We start from the raw sequence: 24,772 nt of genomic DNA on the forward strand, positions 1-24,772 counted from the left end.
CAAAGTTTCAGCTCAAACAACTTCATTTTCAAGAATGGTTTCTTTGCTATACCCCTATAATACCATATATGAACTTTGTCCACTTTTCATTTGAAGTATAGCTAGGACTTACCACAATTTTTTCATGGTCCCTCTTCCCCCCTTTGCATGCTAATACCACCTACCTATTCTCACTCACTTTTTCTTTTCTCTCTCTCCTCTTATTTATTTATTTTTTATTTTTATTTTTATAACTTCAACGCCATTCTAGTATACTACTGCTACATACTCTATCAGATCAACATTTCAATTCCCATTACCAAGTGACAAGGTATAAGATAGAGACACACACAAGTGAAAGAAAAAAAAAACACTATTTAAAGCACTTAAAGCACTCCTACTTTATATGCATAATAATAATAACTTACCCTTTTGTTACATAAATATTCCCCTTTCATTAGTACTAATTCCCATTTATATATTATAACCTATAGTAGCTCCATTCATTCTCCTACTTATAAGCATTTTTTCTATCCATCATCATATATATATTTGCATCACAACTACACAAAAGAATAATAGTGACAAAAAAAACCCTAGCTTCTTTCTTTCTTTCCTTCTTTCTTTCTTTCTTCATTGGCCTAATAGCTGCTATTATACACCAAAAATGTGGATGGTGGGTTACAATGAAGGTGGAGGTGGCGATCATCATCACCATCAGTTAAACATGGTTGTTGATCACCATCATCATCATCACCATCATCATCCATTCGGAGCTTCTGGAAGAAAGCTAAGGCCTCTCATGCCAAGACCAATGACTTCTCCTAACAACTCAACAACAACGACAACAACAACAACAACCAATAACAACAACAACAACAACCCATGCTTAAGCCTTGTTCATCATCAGGGCAACGATTTCTTCTCTCAATATCACAACCATTTATGTAAGAAACTAAAAGTGTTGTTATGTTATATGCTAGAAATGAGACCGGTAATAACCGTATGCTTTGCTTTTTGTAGCGACAGTGGGAGAGCAGAACAAGAGGGAAAATGGTAACAACAACAATAATGGTTCGGCACCGGTTGTGGTGAGTTCCCGGTGGAATCCAACGCCGGAGCAGCTGAGAGCGCTTGAGGAGCTGTACAGAAGAGGGACTCGGACGCCGTCGGCGGAGCAAATCCAACACATAACAGCGCAGCTGAGAAGGTTTGGGAAGATTGAGGGCAAGAATGTCTTTTACTGGTTTCAGAATCATAAGGCTAGGGAGAGGCAAAAGCGTCGCCGCCAGATGGAATCATCTGATACCAATAACAATAATCATCCACTTCAAAACAACAATCACCACCGTGATTTTGATTCTTCTTCTGAAAAGAAAGAACTGGGTATGTAGTACTAGTTTTTTATTTCTTTTTTAATTCTTCAATTGTAATAAGCTTTTTCTTTCTTTGTTTCAAAAACAAGTTTTTTTGAGTTAGGAATCTGGAATCATAAGTTTCTTGAGAGAAATGAAAAGTTGTATTCTTTTTCTGTGCAGCAGCAAGTAGGACAATGGTTGAAGTTGAACAGACCAAAAACTGGGCATCCTCTACAAACTGCACTACTCTTGCAGAGGTCTTAACATTTTCCTTCTCTTTCTCTTTCTCTCTCTCTCTTTTGTCTTTGTCCTTTATTCATCATCAACTAATACTACTAAACCCTTTTGTTCTTTTCAACTTGGGATTCATAACTTAATTGACCAAAAAGTTTTCAATGTTATTAGTATCCCATTAAGCAGTGATTATTAATTATTTGCATATGATTACTAGCTAGAGAGAGAGAGAAAGAAAAAAAGAAAAGCAAAATAGTGGTAGTAATTTGTGTGTAGATAGAAAGAAAGATCATAGATATTAGCTATAGGGAAAGGACCCAACAAAAGCTTTGTTTGTTGGGAAATGAAAAGGGCCTAAAAGCTGCATTCCTTCCTTTCTGTCGGGTCTGCTCTATGTTTATGAAACTTAGTTAATTGGTCTTTTGGGGCTTGTGCATGCATATTCATATTCATATTCATCTCTTTTACCTACCTTCACTCCTCCCTCTCACTCCATTTTCTTTTCTTTTCTTTTTCAAAATTCTCTTGGGACACCCCCTATACAATATTCTTTAGTACTACTACATGTTTTACAACATTATATTCCCACCCCTTCTTTAATTTGACTTCTCTAGTTACACCAATACACACGCCTATAACAAACTTTTATTAATTTTAAATATATATCAATTGTTAGATTTCTTTGTTAGTTATATATATTTAATAGCACTAGTCTTCATTTATTCTCTTACCTTGTTAGTTAGTGGTAGAATTCAAGATTGAATTCATTACATCTAATAAATAAAGCCATAAATAAACAATAAATGGCATCGTGTGTTGTACAATATACATGTGTTTTTAAACTAATTTTAAATTTTTTATTCTGTACTATTTATTTTATTGTGTATATAAATATCATATACATAAAATAATAAATATTAAATTAAATAAGAAAACTTAGGCTATTACTTTTATATCATCATTTCATATTAGGAGTGGCTAGTTGAAATGTTCCCTCCCCCTACCAAAGATGTTTTTTTTTCTTTTAAACATATTATTATTATAGTGTCTAAACTGTAAAGATATATAATTATGAATGCGTTGATTTATTTAATGATGGAATGAAAATTACACACAAAACAGGAATCTGTTTCAATGGAAAGAGAGGGAGGAGCAGGAAAAGCAGGAGTGGCAGAGTGTAGAGCAGATGGATGGGTCCAATTCGAAGAAGGGGAATTACAACAAAGAAGGAACTTTATGGAAAGGAATGCCACGTGGCACATGATGATGCATCATCACTCCCCATGTGCTGCTGCTGCACCACCTGCACCTGCACCACCTGTCACACACCTCATAAATGCCCCTCCTCCTCCTCCTACTTCTTCTTCCTCTCTTCCTCTTCTTCTTCCTCTTCAACCATCAAAGCTCATTAATAATAATAATAATAATAATCTCAGCTTCTTTATTTCATCAGAAAACAATTACAACAACACCACTCTTCTCCACTTAACCACCACTCATAGCAATGAAGAAGATGATGATGTTCTTGTTGATAATAGTATTATTAACATTCATCAGAATGAGAATCAAACCCTTCAACTTTTCCCTCTAAGGAGCGGTGACGATCTTCATCATCACATTAACGGCAAAGGGACAGAGATATCAGCATCAAATGATGCCATCACCCCAAACCACCATCACTTCTTTGAGTTCCTTCCTTTGAAGAACAACTAACTAACTATTTCAAGATATTTTTATTATATTATATTTATTTGCTGTGTTTCCTGTTTAGTTTCTTTCTCTTTATTATTATTGTTAGTAGTAGTAGTAGTAGCAGTGGTGATGTTAATGTTACAAAAAATTAGTGTTGTAATAGGACAGTGAGTATGAAGGAAAATTTTAAATGTGTTACCTTAAAATGCATTTGGACTATGTTGGTTGAATCAAATTAAAATGACTAGCTACCTATTTTTATTTATTTTCACATACTTTGACATTTAAAGTAACTTGAAAAACATAGCTGCATGTGGAATCTGAATAATTGAAGCTAATAAGGTGAGTTTCATTAAGAGTGAGTGTATATTAATAATAAGGGAATTTGATATGAAGGTATATATGATATGAGACATATATATTGTATCTGAAATTAGAACATGGACGTGACAGAATTGCATGATGATGTTGAAGTAACTATTAGTTTGGGTTGGGGAATTTTTTTTTGTTCTTTTCTTACATACATGGAAACTATATATTTATTCAATACATACAGGTGGTGGTGATGTTTGTATAGTGTAGTTTTTAATTGACAATGAAGAAATCACATCAATGCTAGAAAAAGGGACAGAAACTAGGTGCATTTAAAGTAAAGTTCATGAATTCAATTGAAAGATGCTTTCAATCTCGTTTGAAATGTCAAACCAAAGCTATATATATGTATATATATCTATATACCTAGCTTTCAAATGTCAATTAGTTCTAAAACAATTATTTGCATAACGTCACGTATATATGTTGTGTTGTGTAGTTCAAATAAACAATTCTTGTTTCGTAAATAAAATTATTGTTGTTCTTGCTTTACAACAAGTTTGACCAAAAATAGATAAATAAATGATAAAATATAAAGTAAAGAAAAGAAAAAGAATCAATTTCAAAAGGTATCTATCTTGGGTATTTGGTTTTTATGTATGGCATTTGAAAAGTAGAGAAAGTGAAAGTAAACGCAAAACGTTTTCGACCCGAGTACGACGATGACGAAGGATTCAAATTTCACAGTCTTACATACACACATTATTAATAACAATAAGTCAATGAAAGCAAGTTTTGTCTATAATAATTTGGCACACATGTGAGTATTATTTCTGCACATAAGACAATAAGATCTCATAAACAAATGAAAATGTACCACTAAGAGAGACACAAAATTATTTAATAATCATCATAAGACAAAAAAAAATATATTTAATTATGAAATGCGAGTATGCACCAAAAGTAGATTTGAGTAAACATTTCTCGGTTTTCCAGATTTCTGTTTAGATAATATATACTCCTATATTCGCACAGAAAAATATGCATAATCGATAAATCCCCATACTTCTACAGTTGTGCATACCTCATATATGCCATTTGCAATGTGACATTTTATTTTCTCTAGATAATGAAAATAGAAAAAAAAAATTGGTTTGTGTATTTGTTTTGTTGTTGTTTTTTTAATTTTTAAAATTTTATGACAATAAGATATAAAAATAGAAAATAATTTTTTTTATATAATACGCAAATTGATAATATATATATATATATGAATTAATTTTAATATATTATCAATATTAGTTTTATATATACATCAAAATACATAACGTCGTATTAATAAAAAGAGTAATACTACATGTACACTAAAATCAATTATTAAAATCAGTCACGGTATAAAATACATATTGGAATTGGAATACAAATATATATTAAAAATAAATTAAACCATATGTGTATTTATACATTAGTGGCTGATTTTATTGGTTAATTTTAATATACAAATAACTTTTTTATAATAAAAATAATTATTTTTATATTTACTACGTGAATAATTATCTATTAAAATAGATATGATTACAACGGTATAAAATATTATATATATATATATATATATATATATATATATATATATATATATATATATACTTTCCATATTAATATATAATTCATTGTCTCTAATAAAAGTCCTACCTATTTCAAGCTTGAACTGGTGGCACACTGTGCCTTCGGATTGATATATATTAGCCTATGACTATGAGCTTGCGGATAAAAAATAAAAAGAATATCTACCCAAGTACCCAACAAAAAAAATTGGTGGTTTTTAAATTTTTAACTTGATGGATATATAGGGTTTCCAAGTGCTTCAATTGTGTGGTGCATATTGTATATACCTATATGGTAAAATAAAACTAGTAGCAATTCTTATGAATATATAAAAATAAGATGTATCGATCTGAGCAGAAAAGTGCTGAAAATTCCATGAGCAAGTTGTATGGACAAGGTGTTATTCAGTTTGCCTAGGGTTTATAATAATATTCCATGCATATACACATGATATGATTATGTTATGATCCCCATTATATATTACATGTTCATTCAAATACCCTAAAGGCTAAGACTAAGACGTGTCACTTAAGAGCCGTCACGGATCACCAGACATCAGGGGCAAAATAACCCTCCAAAATATTCCCGCTACTGCCATTGAATAATTGAAATCTAACCTCTTATATTGTAGGGGACCATATAATAATTTTACTATTGCAAATAATAATAATGTATGTCCATGCATTATTATTAGAGAAAATAAAAAGAATTTAATTTTAATACACTATCAGTATAAAATAATTTTATACATATATTTAATTATATAATGTCATATTAATAAAAATAATTATTTTTTATATTTATTGCATAAATTATCATTTAAAAAAATATATGTAATAGCACAACGATGTAAAATATTTTATAATATTAGTACAAGGTACATTATTTTTTAAAATATACGACATCTAAATTTTATCTCACATTTTAAAAAATTAGTGACATTTTTATGTTTTTAATTAATTAAAGATTTATTTATCTTTAAATTAAAAAGCCATAAATTTATTTATAAATTTTTTATTACTAATTTATTATTTTAATTTGAGTGTACTACACAGTACGCAGATTTGCCTAGCTAGTTAGTTCCAAAGGTTTACCTAGGTAATTAAGTGATAGGGGGGAAATTAAATGTGAAGATTCTTTCCTAAGAATAATTAATATAATTGATTCTAATGTTTAATTGTCTGAAACATTGGAAGATACGTGCCGAAGCAAAATATGTATAATTTTCTAAGGTTCTTTTCCAAAGTAGAGAATGTGGCTAAAGAAGAATATCCGTTTGGTTCTGAACTCCAAATCCAAGACAAAGTAAATTGTTATTGTTAGTGATGAAGACAAGAATTAATATATATAGTATTAATTAATGAGGCTTTCATCAAATCCATATATCAGAAGGACCAATTAATGTGATCAGAAAAAGGGGTTCATTGATCTACACACAAATTTGCAGAAGATAGAAGATGCCTTTTCCCTATATATTATTAACCCCTTTTTTATATACATTTCTCAGCATTGGGTCATTTAATCTCTGACCACAGTGCTTGCTCAGATTTAGCATAATATGGTTCAAATATCTTTATCATTTTGGACCCCTTAAAAATGAATCAAATAAAAAATAGTCTAACATTTTGACAAGAGAGAAATCAAATGTTGGATTCTAATCTCAACTCTCTCAAACACCAAAAGATTGATGAATGAATGACTGAGTTTAAATCAACTAGAATGTAACTCACTGTTGGGGCTGTATCTACTAATTGAATTAAGTGATTTCTGAAAAAAACAAAATTATTTTGACGAAAATTTTCATGAAATATCGTATGCAAACAGATTTATTTGTAAAAAAAGAAAGTTCATTTTGTATTTTAAAATTGAGTCTAAATAATAAATTTATCTATCAAAATAAAAAAAAGCATGTTACATTACATGTATTTACTCTTATTAATTTAAATTTTTGATATAAATGATTTCATATATAACAAATATATTTGTTTTTTAGTAAAGCTTTTGAAGATATTAAATGAGTTTTTAGTTTTTTAAAAATAATATTTTTTTATGATCTTTTGTAAATATTTTTGTTGATATGAAATACTCTTTATAAATTCTTTTGTTGCTCTAATAGCCCTATCTATTCTGATTTATGAAATTATCTTTTTCAAGAATTGAAATCACTCCTTAAGTAAATATGTATCACGTAAGATGAGTGTTAGGAAGTAAGCAAATTTTATGATTTGTAACTATTAATTAATTATTATTATTAATATTTTAATAGTGTAAAATTATATCTAATGATGTAAATTTTTTTTTTACTTCTTAAATACTGGCTAAATTTTAATAAAATTATTGTTCTTTAGACTTTTTTTAATATGTAAAAATATACAATTAATTTTTATATCTAATATATATGGTCTTATGCAAGAATTTCTTTTTAAGAGACACATACAAGAGCAAACAAGGATGAAGCAAAATTGTTCCCAATACAAAAATATTTGTGATTTCGAAAAATAAAAGAAACAAAAAGAGTGATTGATTATTTATTTTTAGCTTAGCTAGGTTATAAAATACACTCTTTATATAGTATAATTATTTCTTCTTTACTCTGTCTGTGTCTATATATATATATATGATTCTCTTTTATTTATTACTATTATTAATTTTTAATGAATTAATTTAAATATTTATTAAACATATGATAATAGAAAAAAGAAAAATTCATGGCTAAATCATATATATATATATATTGTAAATTGTGACTATTTATAATTATATCTAGTTGTATTATAATTTTTATTAATATAAGTAAGATATATAAAGAATGTATGAAGATTTGTAAAATATTTAAATTGATCACGGGTGGGGTTTTGTACATAGAGCAAAGGGTTGATTACTCTTTAGTCTGTGTAGCAAACATAACAATTTGGCACTGCATCATCATCTGCAAACATAACATAGGTACTGTATCTGTAATAATCTGTGTTTTCTGAAACAAAGAGAAGAAATACCCAATGCTACTACTGATCCCTTTTAAAGAAAGGTAACTGAAACAAACTTATTGGGAAAATCGTAATTAACTAGGACACTAGTTTGGAGGAGCTAAAACATTTTCACTTTTTTCCCTACCTATTAATACTCACATTCAGCTTACTATGACACATCATTGTTTTTCTCTTTTTGTTTAAAATAAATATTATTTTTTATTTCTAACCCATTTTTGGTGACTGGTTTCATGTGTGCTTCTGGGTGCATGCATGACCCTATTTAATTGCGGAAATCTATTATATTATCACATCAACTCTACCAAATACTTTCATGAATTTTTTCGCATTTAGTTTGTAGTTATACTAATGAAAGCACACATGATCCAACATTTCACTTATCATTAATGAACTTTAATAAATATATTAGTCAAAGATTCCATATACTTAATTAATATTACGAATTTAGTTATTATGTGTCTTAAGGTAATTAATAAAATATTTTAAATATTTTTATTTAATAAATATAAAATAAATATATTATTAAAAACTTAAATTTTTTTTTATATTTTAAATAAAAAAATTTTTAATTTGTAAATTTAACATGTATCTTTAAAATACAAGACGCACGCGTACTAGTAGGTAATTCTGTAAATTATTTTTGACTGGGTCTTAATTCGTAGGGGCAAATTGCCCATGCCACGTAGAGTGTTCATGGATCGGATCATATCCACAAATTTGCAGTAAATATCTGCATCTGATCCGAAAATTGCGGATACGATCCGATCCGCACTCTTTATGAATCGGATCGCCGATATCAGCTCTACACTTTTGCGGATCTGCAGATCTGCACAATAATAATTAAAAAATAAAAATATATATATTTAGTATTATATTTACTTGTTTGTATGTTTTAGTTAGTAGTTATTATTTATATATTATTATATTTTATTTTTTTTATTTAAAAAAAATTAATTAAAAATATTTTAGGAATAAATAAGTTTAAAAGTGTGAAAAAAACATTTTTATTGAATTTCTTTTACATAAAAATATGATTAAAAAGAGAATGTTTAATTATACGGATATACCTAATAGCAGATTCAATCTGCACATTTGCGGATCGGATCAAATCGGATCTGACACTAAAAAACGCAAATATCATACGGTGGATCAAATTTTTAACTATATCCGATTCTATCTGATTCGTGTATACCCGTAATGCCACGATTCGTATCTCGTGCACGTTTTTCCACCTCAACTCAATTTTCCAAGGTGAAAGAAAAGAAGAAAAAATTCTAAGAAAGGGTCACAAACATAGGTTGATGCGAATTGGTATCATGCAGAAGTGTTAAAGAACTATCCATGTCCATACAGTTATAACTCAATGTTCGACACGATGATATTTACATATGGCTAGCTAGGCATGTCGATCTCCAATCATAACTCTTACTCTCTGAAAAATCTAGAAGCAAGGATAAAAATAATTTCCAATGCACTGTGGACCCCCTACTTGTCACAAAATAATGTCCTTCTAAAAGGCAATATTATGTGACACTTGACACAGATTAAGTAGTTATTAATACTGAGATGCTCCAATAATGTAGCTTTTTCTACTCGATTGTCTACTCTCCACATATAATTGAGCTCGACCCAATCAACAGCAATTATCCATAACAACCGTCTAGCTATTTGATATGATATGATATGTGATATATTTAAAATAAATTAAGTGAAAAAATTAATAAAATAATAAAATGATGGTTTAATTATTATTGAGTTTATTTTTGTGATGTGAGTCTTATTATCTTAACTTAAAGATAATTAATTTTTTTATTTTACTAATATTCTCATTTTAGAAGAATTTGATCCGTAAGTTTATAAAAATTATAGAGTATTTCTGCTTTTCTTTGTTTTCGTTTTTGTAAGAAAGAAATTATAAAATGTCAAGAAGGAAGTCGGTTTTTTAATGAGTCTAGTCTTTAGGACTTTGCAGCAGGTGTCTCTCTTTAGAGTAGTTGGGTGGATTGGGCTCTGTTTGGTTCCTTTTTAGGGACCTCAGATTGTATTCTGATGCCACATAATAACAACAAATCTTAAAAGACCAGACCAAAAAACAAACAAAAGCTTAAGAAAGCTACAATGAATCCTGTAAAAAAAAGGTACAATGAGAAAACTTTAAATGACTATCCAGGCCCCAAAAAAAAAAAAGTATTATGTTTTTGTTGTGAAAATATTCTTGTTCAAAACAGACAAAAAAATCAAGTAAAAGCTAAAAACTAGTATTTACCAAAAAAAAAAAAAGCTAAAAACTAGTATTTACTTTCTTTTAATAACTAAATTGGACTGGTACAGTGATAGTTATGCAATAACATATTAGTCAGTAACAAACTTTTAAATTAATTTGTTAAAGTGGTGTGAAAACAATTTTGTAGGCGTGGAGATTGCTACGTCACCTAAAAATCATACATGGGTGAAAATAATTATATTTGTCTAAGTTTTCCACAGAAAAATGGATTATTGAGATGTATTAGTTGTTTTAGTTTGGAGTTTAGAGATAATGGATTCAAGAATAATTGATCATGGTGGATTTGCTTCTTTTTTTTTTTTTTTTTTTGAAGGAGTTGGAATGGTGTATACAATGCTACGAATAACTGTAATTAAACTTTACATTTGCAATAACACATAGTCACATACAATGCTAAAGTCATCACTTTGATGAAATTTTACCAAGCCATACATCAATATTTTCTTCTTAAAATTGCATGCACAATTATTAAAAATAAAATAATAAATTGAAGGGAAGCCTTGAATATCCATTCAATATATTTTCAATCAAATATTTTAGGGACAGGTTCTAACATATAATAAGACAATAAAGAATACTCCACGCTATCCATGCCTGTATGGACATAACCAAACTCTTAATGATCTTTCGTTATCTTATTCAAGATAGTATGTTATAGTAGTTGGTTTGATTAAATACACTATATGTTGGTTTGTTTTAAAAAATGGGTAATTAAATAGAACTACCCAAATAAAAAGAGTAAAGGCCAAATTACACACAATTGCTACATTTTAGAAAAGTTAAATCTAATACTCTTATTTCTACAAAAGATTAAATACAATTTTGGTTCTTAAGATAGGGGTTGAAAATTTATTTTGTCTTTGGCCTTTTTCTGCTACAAAATTATCCCTCAATGCTTAACTTAATTTTAAAATTGTCTTTTTTTTGCCAAATATTTAATTTTTATTACCAAATTATCCCTAACTAAACAAATTTAAAAAAAAAAGAAAGAAAACAAAGGGGAAGAGGAAATCACACGGAGGATGGGGCAGGGAAGAAGAAGGGAGAAGGAAAAGCGGGGAGATCATGCCAGCGAAACCACCGAAACCACCGTTCGTCACTGTTGTAGCTCCTCTTCGTCGTCGCATCAGTACAATCGCAGTTTGTTGGCGTCACCGCTGGCTTTGGATTCGCTTCACTACATGAGAGAGAAAGAGAAGCGGGGAGGAAGAGAAGAGAGACTGCGTTCAACCGCGAACCGCCGTCGTCGGTCGCCATCGAGCCCTATTCTGTCGTCGCCGCTGGAGTGAGGTCACGTCGTCCCATCACCATCGAGTCCTGTTGTTGCTTCTGCTTTCTACTTCTGATTTTTGCCTTCTACTTCTACTTCTGCTTCTATTTTTACTTTTGTTGTTGCTGTTGTTGTTGATTCACCATTGTTGATTCACCATTTACTATTGTTGTTGTTATTTTATTGTTGTTGATTCTGTTTCTGTTTTTGCTTTTGTTGTTGCTATTGTTGATTCTATTTTTATTTTTGTTGTTGCTGTTGTTGATTCACCATTGTTGATATTGTTGATTCTGCTTCTGCTTTTATTTCTTCTCTTACCTCTACTTTGTGGTTGATTTTGGAAAAGAAGGAGAAAAGGTATTTTCGTCCAAAAGACGATTTTAAAACTAAATTAAACTTTGAAGACTATTTTATAGCAAGAAAAAGGCTGAGGACGAAACAAATTTTCAACTCTAAACTTAAAGACCAAAATGGTACTTAACCCTTCTAGAAATGTACATTGACTTATTATAATATTTATATAATATTATATTCAATATATTTGTATTTTTAATATATTAATAAATATTCATATAAAAATAACACTAACTACAAAGGCGTAAAATATTTAAAGAAAGATCAAGATAAATAAATATAAAAAGTCACAGAGTGGATCGGCTATAAAAGAGCACAGTAAATCTTAGAAAAATATAAGTGTAGTTTGATGAGAGTAAATAATGTTTGGTCAAATATTTAATTATAAGAATCAGCAGCATGCCACATTATTTAATTAACTTTGATATTTTATCTAAATTTTGAGAAATAGTAGCAAGTAATAACCAAGTGTTCAAAGTTGCAACCATAATTACCTGTCATGCAATTTTTTTTGGCCAAACCCATCTCAATAATAAAGACATCTAACCACAAACTCATGATTACATGAAACACTACTAAGTTTTAATTTCCAAAGTGGAAGTAACTTGAAATCATTATCCTTCAACATACATGTTACCCATGGATAGCTATGATATAAACCAATCACGGAATGCCACATAAGCATGATAGCCCACTTTCCAATTTGGCATGGGACATGTGGAACAGACGAACAATTTCACAGGGAGTTGTTTGCAAATATACAAATATATATTAAGGTGCAGTACCTAATAATAATGTCTTTGTCAATAGCTTAATTCGTTTCACATGTAGATACTCAATACCCTCCAAAATCAACTACTCTAGAATTTGATAATGCTTCCACTTTAGCTTTTCAAATCCATTACCTACACATTTTTATATATATGATCATGACTTTTATGCACTCCTCTTACATATCATAGTTTTCTTCCTCTTTCCCTCTACAATTTGTATTCCCCCCCCCCCCCCTCTCTTTCTCTTGGATACAAGTTTCTTCACGTCTTCATTAAACTCCTTTTGAGCATAAAGAACCAAAAAGAGACATAGACATCATGTTATTTCAATTTAACAAGAGGTCTTGAGTTCGAGTCTTAGATCATACGAAAGAGAAAGAGTAACTATATTCTCGTGGAACAAGATCGTTTCGATTCTAGAGTATGTGAAATTCAAAAGGAAGCTAAGGTTGGGATAGAGAGAAAGTTGTGATCATAAATATATATGGCTGATACATTTGATGAACAGTGTGATTATCTATTCAAAGCAGTTCTAGTTGGGGACTCTGGAGTTGGGAAATCAAACTTGTTATCAAGATTTGCAAAAGATGAATTCCTTTTAGATTCCAAACCCACCATAGGTGTGGAATTTGCTTACAGGAACATAAGGGTCAAAGACAAACTCATCAAAGCACAGATTTGGGACACTGCTGGCCAAGAAAGGTAATCATTTCTTTTCTATCGTCTATATCCATTCTCCAATAAATTATTATTATTATTATTATTATTATTATTATTTGTTTTTCTTTTCAATTTGCCATCACTTAATTATAAGTGTTATTTATTTATTTAATTTGCCATTTTGTCTTCACATGTTTGATCTTTGCCTATATAAGGTTTTTTGTTTTCAATGGTGAACCAAAATTCATAAGTTTCATAGAAGCAAACCCTTTTGTTTTCTTTTTGCCGTTCTTTTAGATGTTAGTGTTTTCTTTTCTTATTTAGTTTCTTCCTTCTTTGTCTCAATCCTATTAAAGCTTTTTCTTATATCCGTGATGTAAAAGTTAATGCTTTTTCCAATTGGCATTTTCAATTTCAAAGTGTCTCCACTCAAAAACTTGGTTAGCTTATCATAGAAGTATTTAATAATGAATTCGGCTAATTTGACTTAATGATTATTATTTATTAGACTTCCAACCCTTTTCAGTTTCATCTCTTATCTCATTCTCCACTAACAACTTGTTCCACTTTTCAACATTTTTTTTTGCCGGCAATTTTTGTTAGCTAGCTATGTTGCACTGTTTGCTTTTGTTTAGTGTCTATAAGGGAGGAGGTGGGGAAAGAAAAAAATAATAAAGAAAGAATTGAAAAAAAAAAGAGAAAAAGAATTAATTTGTATATCTCGGATAGGATAATACATAATAATAGTCCAAGAATTTAAATTTTTATGCACCGCCACAAAATTTTATATAAATATTTAATCAATTGCTTATTATTTTAAAAGTCTCATAAATACAAGTATCTAATTCAAAAAATTTTTAATATTAGTGTATAATAATTACACTATTTTCACAAGTACAAAGTGAGCGCTGCTAGCTAATTGAGTAAAGGTTTGGTTTTGTGATGGAAATAATGTATATATAAATATAACTATAATCCTTTTCAAATGGGACCGGGAAAATACTGAAATTAATATTAAACTATGGATTACTAGCCTGGATAATTGGATTTGGTTTTGTATATGTGATTTCTGGTTTAATTAAGATTTAAGAGATAAATTCTTAAAAATGTGTTAACTTCCATCTTAAGGCAGGGGATTTTGTTGGAATAACACCTAAGCTTCTCTCCTTTATTCTGCATGCTTCATGCAATATTATTAATTATGTACAAAGAAAAAGGGTTTCATACTTAAAAAGGCACTTTTTGAAAAAAAAATTCATAATGAAATAAATTAAAAGTCTCTTTCCATCTCCATACATCTACTGATATATTTTCTTTTCCATCATATCCGTTTTGAGTAAAAACTAGAAAGCAATTATGAATTCTCACCAAGACGGCAAGACCTAATTGAATAGATAAATAGAAATGCTTTTTTCTCCTAATAAATCATTCTAAAATATTTTAATTTAATTATCAAATAAAATATTAATTACTTGTAAAAATTTTAAAACATTGATTATATTTACTTGTTAATTTTGTCTAATATTTAAGGTGTTTAAAAAGATTATATCAATAGTCTAGTTAATATAATGGTTAATTCTATGGTGCCTATGAGTTGGTGTCTAAATTTTGCCTAACTTACTTTTTATAGTAAGTTTTGATTTTTTAAAAATTATTTATTTTTATATATTTTATGGTGCCTATGAGTTGGTGCCTAAATTTTACCTAACTTACTTTTTGTAGTAAGTTTTTATTTTTTAAAAATTATTTACTTTTATATTTTTTAAATTAAATATTAATTTTTAACTTTTTTAGTAAGTAAGCATCATCTTTTAGACACTATAGCATTTACCTAATATAATACTTAAAAGGAACTGGGATCTCACTGGCAGCATAGTTGAAAAATAAATTTATCAGTGTACTATATGTCCCATTTATTGACCTTAAATTTGAAAGAAATGATATAAATTAATTGAAAGTTGTAGAACTCATTATCAAGTGTAGACTGTCCAACAAATCACTAATTATTTATTTTATTTATTTATTTATTTAGTTAAAGTTTAATGCATACATAAATAAACAACATAACTACAGGGTAAGCCGGGTCCAAGATATGGATTGGCCACTTCAGTCTTTACTTTAGCCTAAGCTTAAGAAAATGAAGGTTAGAACTTATAAATGATTGTGACAAAGAAATTAGGCAAACAAATTCATGTGAGGTGGTGAAGGTCTCGGATTTGGTCACCAACCCCACAATCACGCACTCTCTTAACTCTAATTGTTTATGATCATGTGATATCCATCTACACCACAATTCTTCATTTAAATCACAAAATCTTGTTAGGTGCAATAGATTTAACACGAGCAATATTATATTCCTTGTTTGAGCAATGTTTTGATTCAATATTATATAGGATTGGTTAAACAATTCACATAATCATGTATCATGTCTTCAAAAAAGAATAATATGTTGTTTGTGTTTCTTTTTGGCCCAAAGATGAAAGTGGAATCGGTATATATCAAACCTCTAATCCAACATTAACAACCCCCCAGCACAAGATTTAACAGAAAAAGGAAAAAAAAAAAAGTGTGAATGAGTTATAATTCATTGGCTCGGTGGAATTATTTTAGTTATACTAACGATGTATATGAAACATTTAATATTATAATGTTCTTTCAAGTTTTTTGAAACATTGCTTAATTTGGATTTTAAGAGTGGATTAACATAATAATTCAACCAAATGGTTATGTATTTCACTCTAACAAAGCATACATAAAATTTTGTGGCAGATTTAGAGCTATCACAAGTTCATACTACAGAGGAGCCTTGGGAGCAATACTAGTCTATGACATAACAAGAAAATCGACTTTCGGAAACGTGAAGAAATGGTTGCATGAGCTAAGAGAGTTTGGAGGTGAAGACATGGTGGTCGTTCTGGTCGGAAACAAATCTGATTTGGTTCAGTCAAGGGAAGTTGAGAAGGAAGAAGCGAAAGGGCTTGCGGAAACAGAAAGGTTATGCTTCATGGAAACATCTGCTATGCAGAACCTGAATGTTGAGCAAGCATTCTTGCAAATGATAACTAAGATCCATGACATCACAAGCCAGAAAATGTTGGAAGCCAAGAAAGAGAATGGCACAACATTGAGGATTTCAGGTAGGAAGGAAATTCACATAACTGATGAAGTCACTGCTACAAAACAAGCTAGTTGTTGTTCAAGATGAAAACATACACATCATTGAAGGTGCAAATACTTTCTGTATAGGAATTGTTTTGTATGCTCATTTTACTTTCCCACACTCCATCTAATAGTATATGAGTGTATGTTAGCTCAATGTAGGTGACAATAATGAAAACAGATAACACATCTCATCTGTATAACTGAGTTCTTGTTTCTTCCTACTTCCCCACTTCTTCCTTTCCTGTCTTTTTTGTTTGCTTTTTTTTTTCCCTTTGTCTAAAAAATGATCACTTGATAGTAGAATGTAAATGATGATTTTAATGTTGATTTGTGTGTGTAATAGTGTTGGAATTAATGTCTCGAGTCAAGTAATATCCATGGAGTAGAAGAGGAAAACATTAGAAGATTTTATCATCATAATTTTCAGGTTTTCAAACAATTATTATGAACAAATTAACAAACATGGGCTGATTAATAGTTCCATCATGCTTTTGTACAGAGACACTACAATCTGTGTGTGGAATTGTAGACATGATTTTACCTCCTTTATTGAAATAAGGTGAACAATCAATGTGTCAACAAAATGTGGCATATTCATGACTTCCAAAGCTTCCTATTACAAATCAAAAGATATATTCATGACTTCACACAACTACCATCAATAATTTCTTTTGTAACAAAAATTTGATCATTTAACTAATAAATATCAACATACTCATCCCCCTTGTATAAAAAAAAATAAGTATTTTATCTTTGCTCACAAGAAAATCACCCCATTTTTCATTCCTGCAGTGTTATTATGGCCGGGGATAGCCTTAACTTTTTTAGAAGACCTCACTTGAATAGTTTAAGGTAGCTTGAAAATGATTTTTGATAGTTAGGATGGAGAAATGGAAGACAATACTTCAAGTAAAGATGATCCCATATCAGATCGAGGTTAAATGCGTCAGTAGACTCAGCTATGTGACGGTGATGACTTTGCTATCTTTGCTTTTTTCTTGGTCTGAGCCTCTTAAAAGCCATAAAAGTAACTGCTGCAGAAAGAGAATACCTGCTCCAAACAAAAATGAATAAAATCAGATTCATAAAGCAAAATTTGATTTTTAAAAATACAAATAACACTATATTTTGATTAATGCTATGGTTAGTTGATTTTAATAACATATTATTACTATATTGATTTATATTAGAATAATTACACTATTATATGACCAATGATTTAGCCTTTTTAACTAAAATACAGCCAGTCAGTATCGTGAATGGCCTATGGATGCCTGCAACCATAGTTATCAAAGTCGAGAGTTCACCAACAGTTGTGGAGCTTAGGTAAACTTGAATTGTAAAAGTCAACACGTAAACTCAATTTGATGACCTAAAGAATTATCAACTAAAGTACAAAAGCATAGGTAACAAGAACCATAACACAAGCACAGTTGTTCGATAAGCAAGGAGAGAAAAATTTGCACACCATGTCAATGTGTAGTTCAGGTGGTCTTGAGGCATTACTGAACTTCGAATTAAGGTATTGACATCCTTGGGAATAGGGTAAGGATTACTTGGATTCACATTTTCATTAGCATCTTCAATATAGATAGTATTTTCAGGAAGACCACAAGCACGCGCAATGGCAGGAACATCGACATAGAACCACTGGGAAGATTCAGGATCATTTGCCGGGACAAATATGCTTGGTTTTTCACTTCCACGAACTATGCCAACTACTTCTTTCGGTGTAACAGAAGGGGTGTGATCCTGTAAGTTACGTAAAATCAAAGTAAGTTTGAATCTTCAATCTTCATCAAAAAATGACCAAGGGCAAGAAAAAAACCTCCGCAACGATGGGCTTTTTAGACCAAAACCTCCTCCAAGATGTAGTTCCATCATCCTGTGAAGGAGAAGGAACTGCATTCGGGAACTTTTCATCTAGTGTAGCCTCTACAAATTTGTCTTTCCAACTACGAGGAACCCATCCTCTGTTAACAAGAATGGGAAAAGTGACACTACAAGAAGACAAGTTTAAAAAGTTATAAAAAAATAATAATTAAAAAAAAAAGACTAATGAGCAATGACTAACCCAATAAACATGTGACTGATGCATGCATAGCAACATATGTAGCAATCTGTAGCTAATGATTCAGATACAATTCTAGTTGGTATAAACATGTTATCTTTAAAACTTGAGGACTTAAATATTATGAAATATGAAGCCTAAAAAATTATGGCCAGATTGTGCCCATGAATATATTGAAGCTTTTCCCATGAATGGATTATTTATTTTTGTTATGAGTCCTAATTATTAACAATTCATTCCAATAGTTTATTAAGGTTTTCCTTTTTCTCTGTCTCAAATCTCTTTCTTTTAGCTACCGGCCCAAACAAAAGAGATTATGAGCAACAATTACAATTATCAGTTTATATCAATTGGTATCTGTGTTAGTTAGCCCTAACAATAATCACAATTTACAAAGCACTGTGAGATATTGAAAGTTTATGACTTGAAAATTGTTTTAGTAGCTCAAGCTAATAATAATTTAAGAAAAGCACTATTCATACACCCAACACTCTTGACACCCGTATAAAAATACGGTTTTTACTAATTAAATGTGTATTTAAATTATTTTTTAATTAACAAAACAAAGAGAACCCGTGTTTGGTTGCTAAGAAAATAATGGTGTCAAAATGGTGTTTATTATAGAGTGTACACGTAGCGGGATTGATAATTTAATACTGATATTTTACCTGTCTGGATGATTCTCAACTGGCATAAGAGGTGTTATAACATAGTAGCCATTTTCAGTAACTCCTGAAATGCTTCTTGAGCGGGGTCCTACAAAGATTGATTTTTTATCATCAAAAACTCCTTTGCATACCACCTTCCTAAATTCCAGAGTGTCCAATTCCTGAGTTGAAGGATAACTGTGGAATTGTAAAGGTTCCATTTCCAGCCTCTTCTCTCTATATTCCAACAATTTAATCTGTAATATCGAAACAGGGAAGTAACAGTCAATGTGCTAATCCGCATGGCTAGTACCAAGACATGCAGTAATGTAAGTTCATCTAAAATTGACCAGATTACCAAAATTCGAGCAGAATATTTATAACAAACTATTAGGTTTAAAGAACATGAATGAGATCCCTATCAACTACCTTATCAAACTTCCATGATCCAATATATGTAACTTACTAGTGAAGTATATGGTTTTGAATTTAATACAATCATTATATCCAATACAATCTCTATTCTATCAGTCAATCATGGAGATGGAAATATAGACGGCATAATCCAAAACATGTATTTATCATTAGGAATGCTTTTGCCTATAGAGTAAGGGGTATACCGGCACAAGTATTATAACTGTAAAGTGAAAATAAGAGCAAAATGCCAACATATATTGATTGTAACAAACCTAATTAAGTTACCTAGTGAAATCACCAGAATCAATTTGAAATTCACAAACTACAATTAATTACCAGTTCTTAGATTAGTCAGTAGATACTTCCTAGATTGGTCCATATGGCTTGATTAGTAGCACAGCACATCACATTTCATGTCAGGTTAGTACTTTACTTGAGCCTCATCACAAACACATTCATATTTTGCTGAATCACTTGCCAGGACCTTGTTGACAAAGCGATTCGAGAATAAAATCAACATAATGTTATTTCCACATACTTTCACTTATACAAATCACACAATATCAATCAACACCATTTGTTCCATGGCTTCCTTCCCTCTTCTTACAACTGGATGCTTATGTGAGACTATACGAACAAAAGTTATGAGAAACTGGCCTGGTTAGTTTCAAAAATACATCTTCCATTTCCTTTTCCTGTTTACATTGTATTTCCTTTTTCTTTTTCCTTTTTTTATTTGGTGGTGGGATGAAATGATGAAGGAAAATGAAATCATAAAGTCAATGTGTTACTTTTGAATTCAATCTTAATAAACCATCCATAAAAAAATGCACTATTGTGATACCAGTAAACAATCTCAAAAATAAAACAGTATGCTTAAATGAAATTGAGGAACTCTTTTAGCTCACCAAAATTAATCTCTTTTTACCGCAATAAAAAAATGAGAATATATATATATATATATATATATATGCACCCTAACATTTTCCTAATCATGATGAAGTTAATGCTACTAGTAGAAGAAAAGCACACTTTATCTTGTCTCCTAAAAATCTGCCAAGTCCCAAGGCCAAAAGTGATTGCTCCAGGTAGAAACAGCAACCATCTAGATCCTTTTCCTTTCAAAAAATAAAAATAAAATAAAATAGTAAGTTTAATAAAAGAAGAAGGTTGCATGTTTGTGAACACAAATTCAGCATTGTGAAAAACAAGATCGACGGAACAGATAAAGAATCAATAGAAGGCGCATGAATACGTACATACCCTTTGATCCCGAAGAGGAAGAGAGTGTTTGGTCGGAATCAGATGATGCAGCGGAAGCGGCGGCGGAAGTAAACGGCTTGGATATGAGGAAGTAAGCGTAGCTCCCTCTGCTACTAGTGGCGGCAGCGGAGCTACGACGGAGGTGTGCTAGCGTTCTGGCGGTGGAAGCCATTGCTGTTACAATGTTTGATGTGAGAGCGGAAGATGAAGATTTGAAGGGTTTATGGAGTTGGAATATGGTGTTTGCGAGAGCACTGACCGCTTTGGTGGACCTTACAGAAACTCCTCTTTTTTTTTCTTCCACTTTGGTGGGCCTTTCGGATTTTATACGGGCCTTCTATGTTTTTGTTTTTTTTGTTGTTTTCCTACATAATTCCCCTCACTCGGGTGGAAGCACTCATCAACCCAGCGCATTCCGAACTACCCAGTTAGGCAGTTACCAACAAACAGCAGCATATATACATTGTTTTTCACTTCATAATTAACACTATGACAAGTAATTCATTTAATTTCTGACAACACAGACTGGAGTAGAAGAGTTGAAGAAGGGGAGGAGTAGAGTTTGAAGAAAAGTGCTCGGCAATTGAATATGAGAATCAAGCTAGGATTAAAGTGGCAGGAAGAAGCACAACTAAAAGCAACACAACTTGAAGAGAAAAATTATAAATTGATGCAGACACAGGGAAACCAACTTGTGAATATCAAGGCAGTTAAAATTTTCGATCAAACATGAACAATATAAATTCAGTATCTGCCTACTATACTTACACATGCAAATATGTACCAAACTAAGAATCTATTGTTCCTCAAACACAAAATGAATTTATATACTTACCATCATCATTTAGTTATAGTCACCATGAAATTAATCGATCAACCACCTATTCACATCCTCAAAAACAAGACGTAATTTCTAACTACAAGAACTTCATCAAACTCCATGTAGTTTTCATAGAAAAAGCAAAAAGAATGGAACCTTGATGCGTTTGGAGTAGGTGGAAGAGGCCGAGGCGGAGGAAGAAGGAATGAAGTCAGAGTTAGTGGCGAGGAAGAGAAACAGGGCGGTGACAGCGAGACACAATGCACAAACAGCGGAGGCGGAAGAAGACAGACTGCCGGAAACGTCAAGAACTCTAACATGTTTTTCCGGCTTCGCTGGGCAGACAACCGAGCATCTTAACAATATAAATAAGAAGTATAATTAAATGTGTCATGTGATAAGATTAAAATTATAATTTTAAATTATTTTTTTAAAATTAATTTAAATTATAATAATTTGATTAATAAAAAAGTAATATATTATGTATTATTTTTTTAATTTAATATTAATTGAATTAACTCTAAAATAATTATTAATCAGTTTTAATAATTTATTTTTTTGAATAAATCAGACATATATACTGAATATAATCATAAATAATATAATAATAATTAAATCTATCAATAAATATATTGGTTATTATTACACTATAAAATAAATTAAATATAAAGACTATTAGCACTTATAAATTTATAAAATTGATTCGCGTGCAAGAATTTACTTATCAAATGAACTTAAAATATGAACCAAAAATATTTATAAATTGGACCTAGCATCACTTGAAAGAATAATGACAAATGTGGTCTTGTTCTTGTCAAATTTGGATGAGATTTTTCATAACCTTATATATTAATTTTGTTAAATAATTATATATATATATAAAAGTATATGAATTATATTTTATTAAACTCTATGTTACCGGTTATTAAAAACATTAAAATATGAACCAAAAATATTTATAAAATAGACCTAACATCATTTGAAAGAATCATGAAAAATAATCAACTTACTTTAAAGCAACTCCAATGGACATATATTGAGGCCTTGTTTCTGACAAAAGAGGAATTGAGACCGTTGGAACAAAATGGAATGGAGTCCTTGCACAAGGACCGATGGGACAAAGTCCCTCTGAACGGGACCGAGAGCAACGATGGCAAGTTATTATTTAAATAAATAATTATATAAAATTTTAATTAATTATATTAAATAATTATATTAAAATAAATAATTATATTAAATAATTAAATAATAATTAATTTAGTAATAATTATAATAATTAATTATATTAAATAATTATATTTTTATTTAATTAATAATTTATATTAATTATTTAAATTATAATTAATTTATTAATAATTATAATACTTAATTAGATTAAATAATTAATTTTTATTTAATTAATAATTTATATTAATTATTTATATCAAAAATAATATTAAATATTATTTATATTTATATTATTATATTAAATTAGCCGTTGTAAAACTAACCGTTGCAAAAATAGCCGTTAGAAACTAGCCGTTACTATGTTACCGTTATTATTAATAAATTAATATTTTTTTACTCTATATATACCACTTAGATACACTTGTATTCTCACACTCTCTACTACTCTTCTTCATCTTCTTCCAAGTATACAAAATCAAAATTCTGCTACTATTATTTTTTGTTCGAAAAAATGGATCCAAACCAACACAACTCTTTCTTCAATTACTTACAAAACTTTCCTCAAATTCCAAATACCCAACAATCTCAAACCTAAAAATCTCAAGTTCCAAATCAAAACTTCATACTACCAAATACATTTCAAAATCCAAATCCACAAAATCTCTCTAATTTCAATTTTCAAACTCCTTATAATAATCAATTTCCTATATTCCAACCGCAAAATCAAAATTCACAAACACCCCATTTTCCATTTTCATCCATATCTAACCCCCTCTATCGGAAATGTTACTCCCACCTCTTTGCCGTTTCCAACTCAATTAAGTGCATCATGACATAACTCATCTTGTGTTGGTGGCTCTTCTAACCCATCCTCTCAGACTCCTATACAATCTAGTCTAAATTCGCAATATTCTGATTTTGCCAACCCTCATGGATTAGATGCTATCGACCTTAATGATGATGATATTGAAGATCGGAGGCAAGATAGTATTCAACACTGGTATTGGAAAGAGGATGAGATGCTGATCAGTGGATGGTTAAATATTTCAATTGACCCTGTAGTTGGTACCGATCAAAAGGGGAAAACATTTTGGAGTCGAATTCATAGCTACTGTGTAGAATTTTGCACCGACATGACAAGGGGGGTAGTTGCATGTAAGAAACGATGGTATAAGATCAACAAGGCTGTTGCACAATTTGCTGGTTGCTACAATCAAGCTAGTCGAAACATAAGGAGTGGTTCAAACGCTGATGATATAAAGGAGTTGGCTTATAAACTTTATTCCACAAATTATGGTCAAAAGTTCACTTTTGAGAGGCATTGGAACATGCTTTGGTTGGAGAAAAAATGGAGAAGCCAACTACCTACACAGAGTGGCGGCTCAAAGAGAACCAAGGTTAGTGCAACTAGAGCATGCTCATCCTCATCAAACCCAGAAACACCATTGGCTGACGAATCCGGTGTGGACTCTCTTGTTCACCGACAAGGATCAAAGAAGAGCAAGCGAAGAGGTAAGGGAAAAGCACAGATGTCTGAAGATTTTAGCGAAAGAAATCATCGGTTGTCAAAAAATTATCTCTCATGGAAGATATTAAGAATGTTAGAGAAAAGGAACTAATGGAAAGGGAAAAAGAAAGAGAAGAGGAGAAGGAACATAGAGCAAAGATGATGGCAATCAAAGAGAAGGAGTTACATATTCAAGCGGCAATGAAA

At 30.5% G+C, this 24,772-nt stretch overlaps 3 protein-coding genes across 4 annotated transcripts; 2 read left to right on the forward strand and 1 right to left on the reverse strand.

The window, feature by feature from the left end:
- The first annotated feature begins 200 nt into the window (after positions 1-200).
- On the forward strand, positions 201-3,528 carry LOC112803891 (uncharacterized). 2 transcript variants are annotated; one of them, XM_029298494.2, is made up of 4 exons: positions 201-926; positions 1,009-1,365; positions 1,518-1,594; positions 2,694-3,528. In XM_029298494.2, exons 1-4 carry the CDS (start codon positions 647-649, stop codon positions 3,282-3,284), a joined length of 1,305 nt encoding a protein of 434 aa, XP_029154327.1. In that variant the 5' UTR covers positions 201-646; the 3' UTR covers positions 3,285-3,528. The 2 variants fall into 2 exon arrangements, with proteins under 2 accessions (XP_029154327.1, XP_025703128.1); XM_025847343.3 differs by having other exon boundaries at positions 254-926; positions 1,003-1,365.
- Positions 3,529-12,874: 9,346 nt separating this feature from the next.
- LOC112802340 (ras-related protein RABA6a) lies at positions 12,875-17,028 on the forward strand. The gene is made up of 2 exons (XM_025845507.3): positions 12,875-13,553; positions 16,281-17,028. Exons 1-2 carry the CDS (start codon positions 13,336-13,338, stop codon positions 16,714-16,716), a joined length of 654 nt encoding a protein of 217 aa, XP_025701292.1. The 5' UTR covers positions 12,875-13,335; the 3' UTR covers positions 16,717-17,028.
- Positions 17,029-17,187: 159 nt separating this feature from the next.
- Positions 17,188-22,228, reverse strand: LOC112802339 (surfeit locus protein 1). The gene is made up of 6 exons (XM_025845505.3): positions 21,072-22,228; positions 20,841-20,926; positions 19,413-19,648; positions 18,502-18,673; positions 18,142-18,425; positions 17,188-17,724 (listed from the first exon to the last, which is right to left on the reverse strand). Exons 1-6 carry the CDS (start codon positions 21,241-21,243, stop codon positions 17,655-17,657), a joined length of 1,020 nt encoding a protein of 339 aa, XP_025701290.1. The 5' UTR covers positions 21,244-22,228; the 3' UTR covers positions 17,188-17,654.
- Positions 22,229-24,772: the final 2,544 nt, after the last annotated feature.

This window comes from Arachis hypogaea, chromosome 5, assembly GCF_003086295.3.
Source record: "Arachis hypogaea cultivar Tifrunner chromosome 5, arahy.Tifrunner.gnm2.J5K5, whole genome shotgun sequence".
Taxonomy (NCBI): domain Eukaryota; kingdom Viridiplantae; phylum Streptophyta; class Magnoliopsida; order Fabales; family Fabaceae; genus Arachis; species Arachis hypogaea.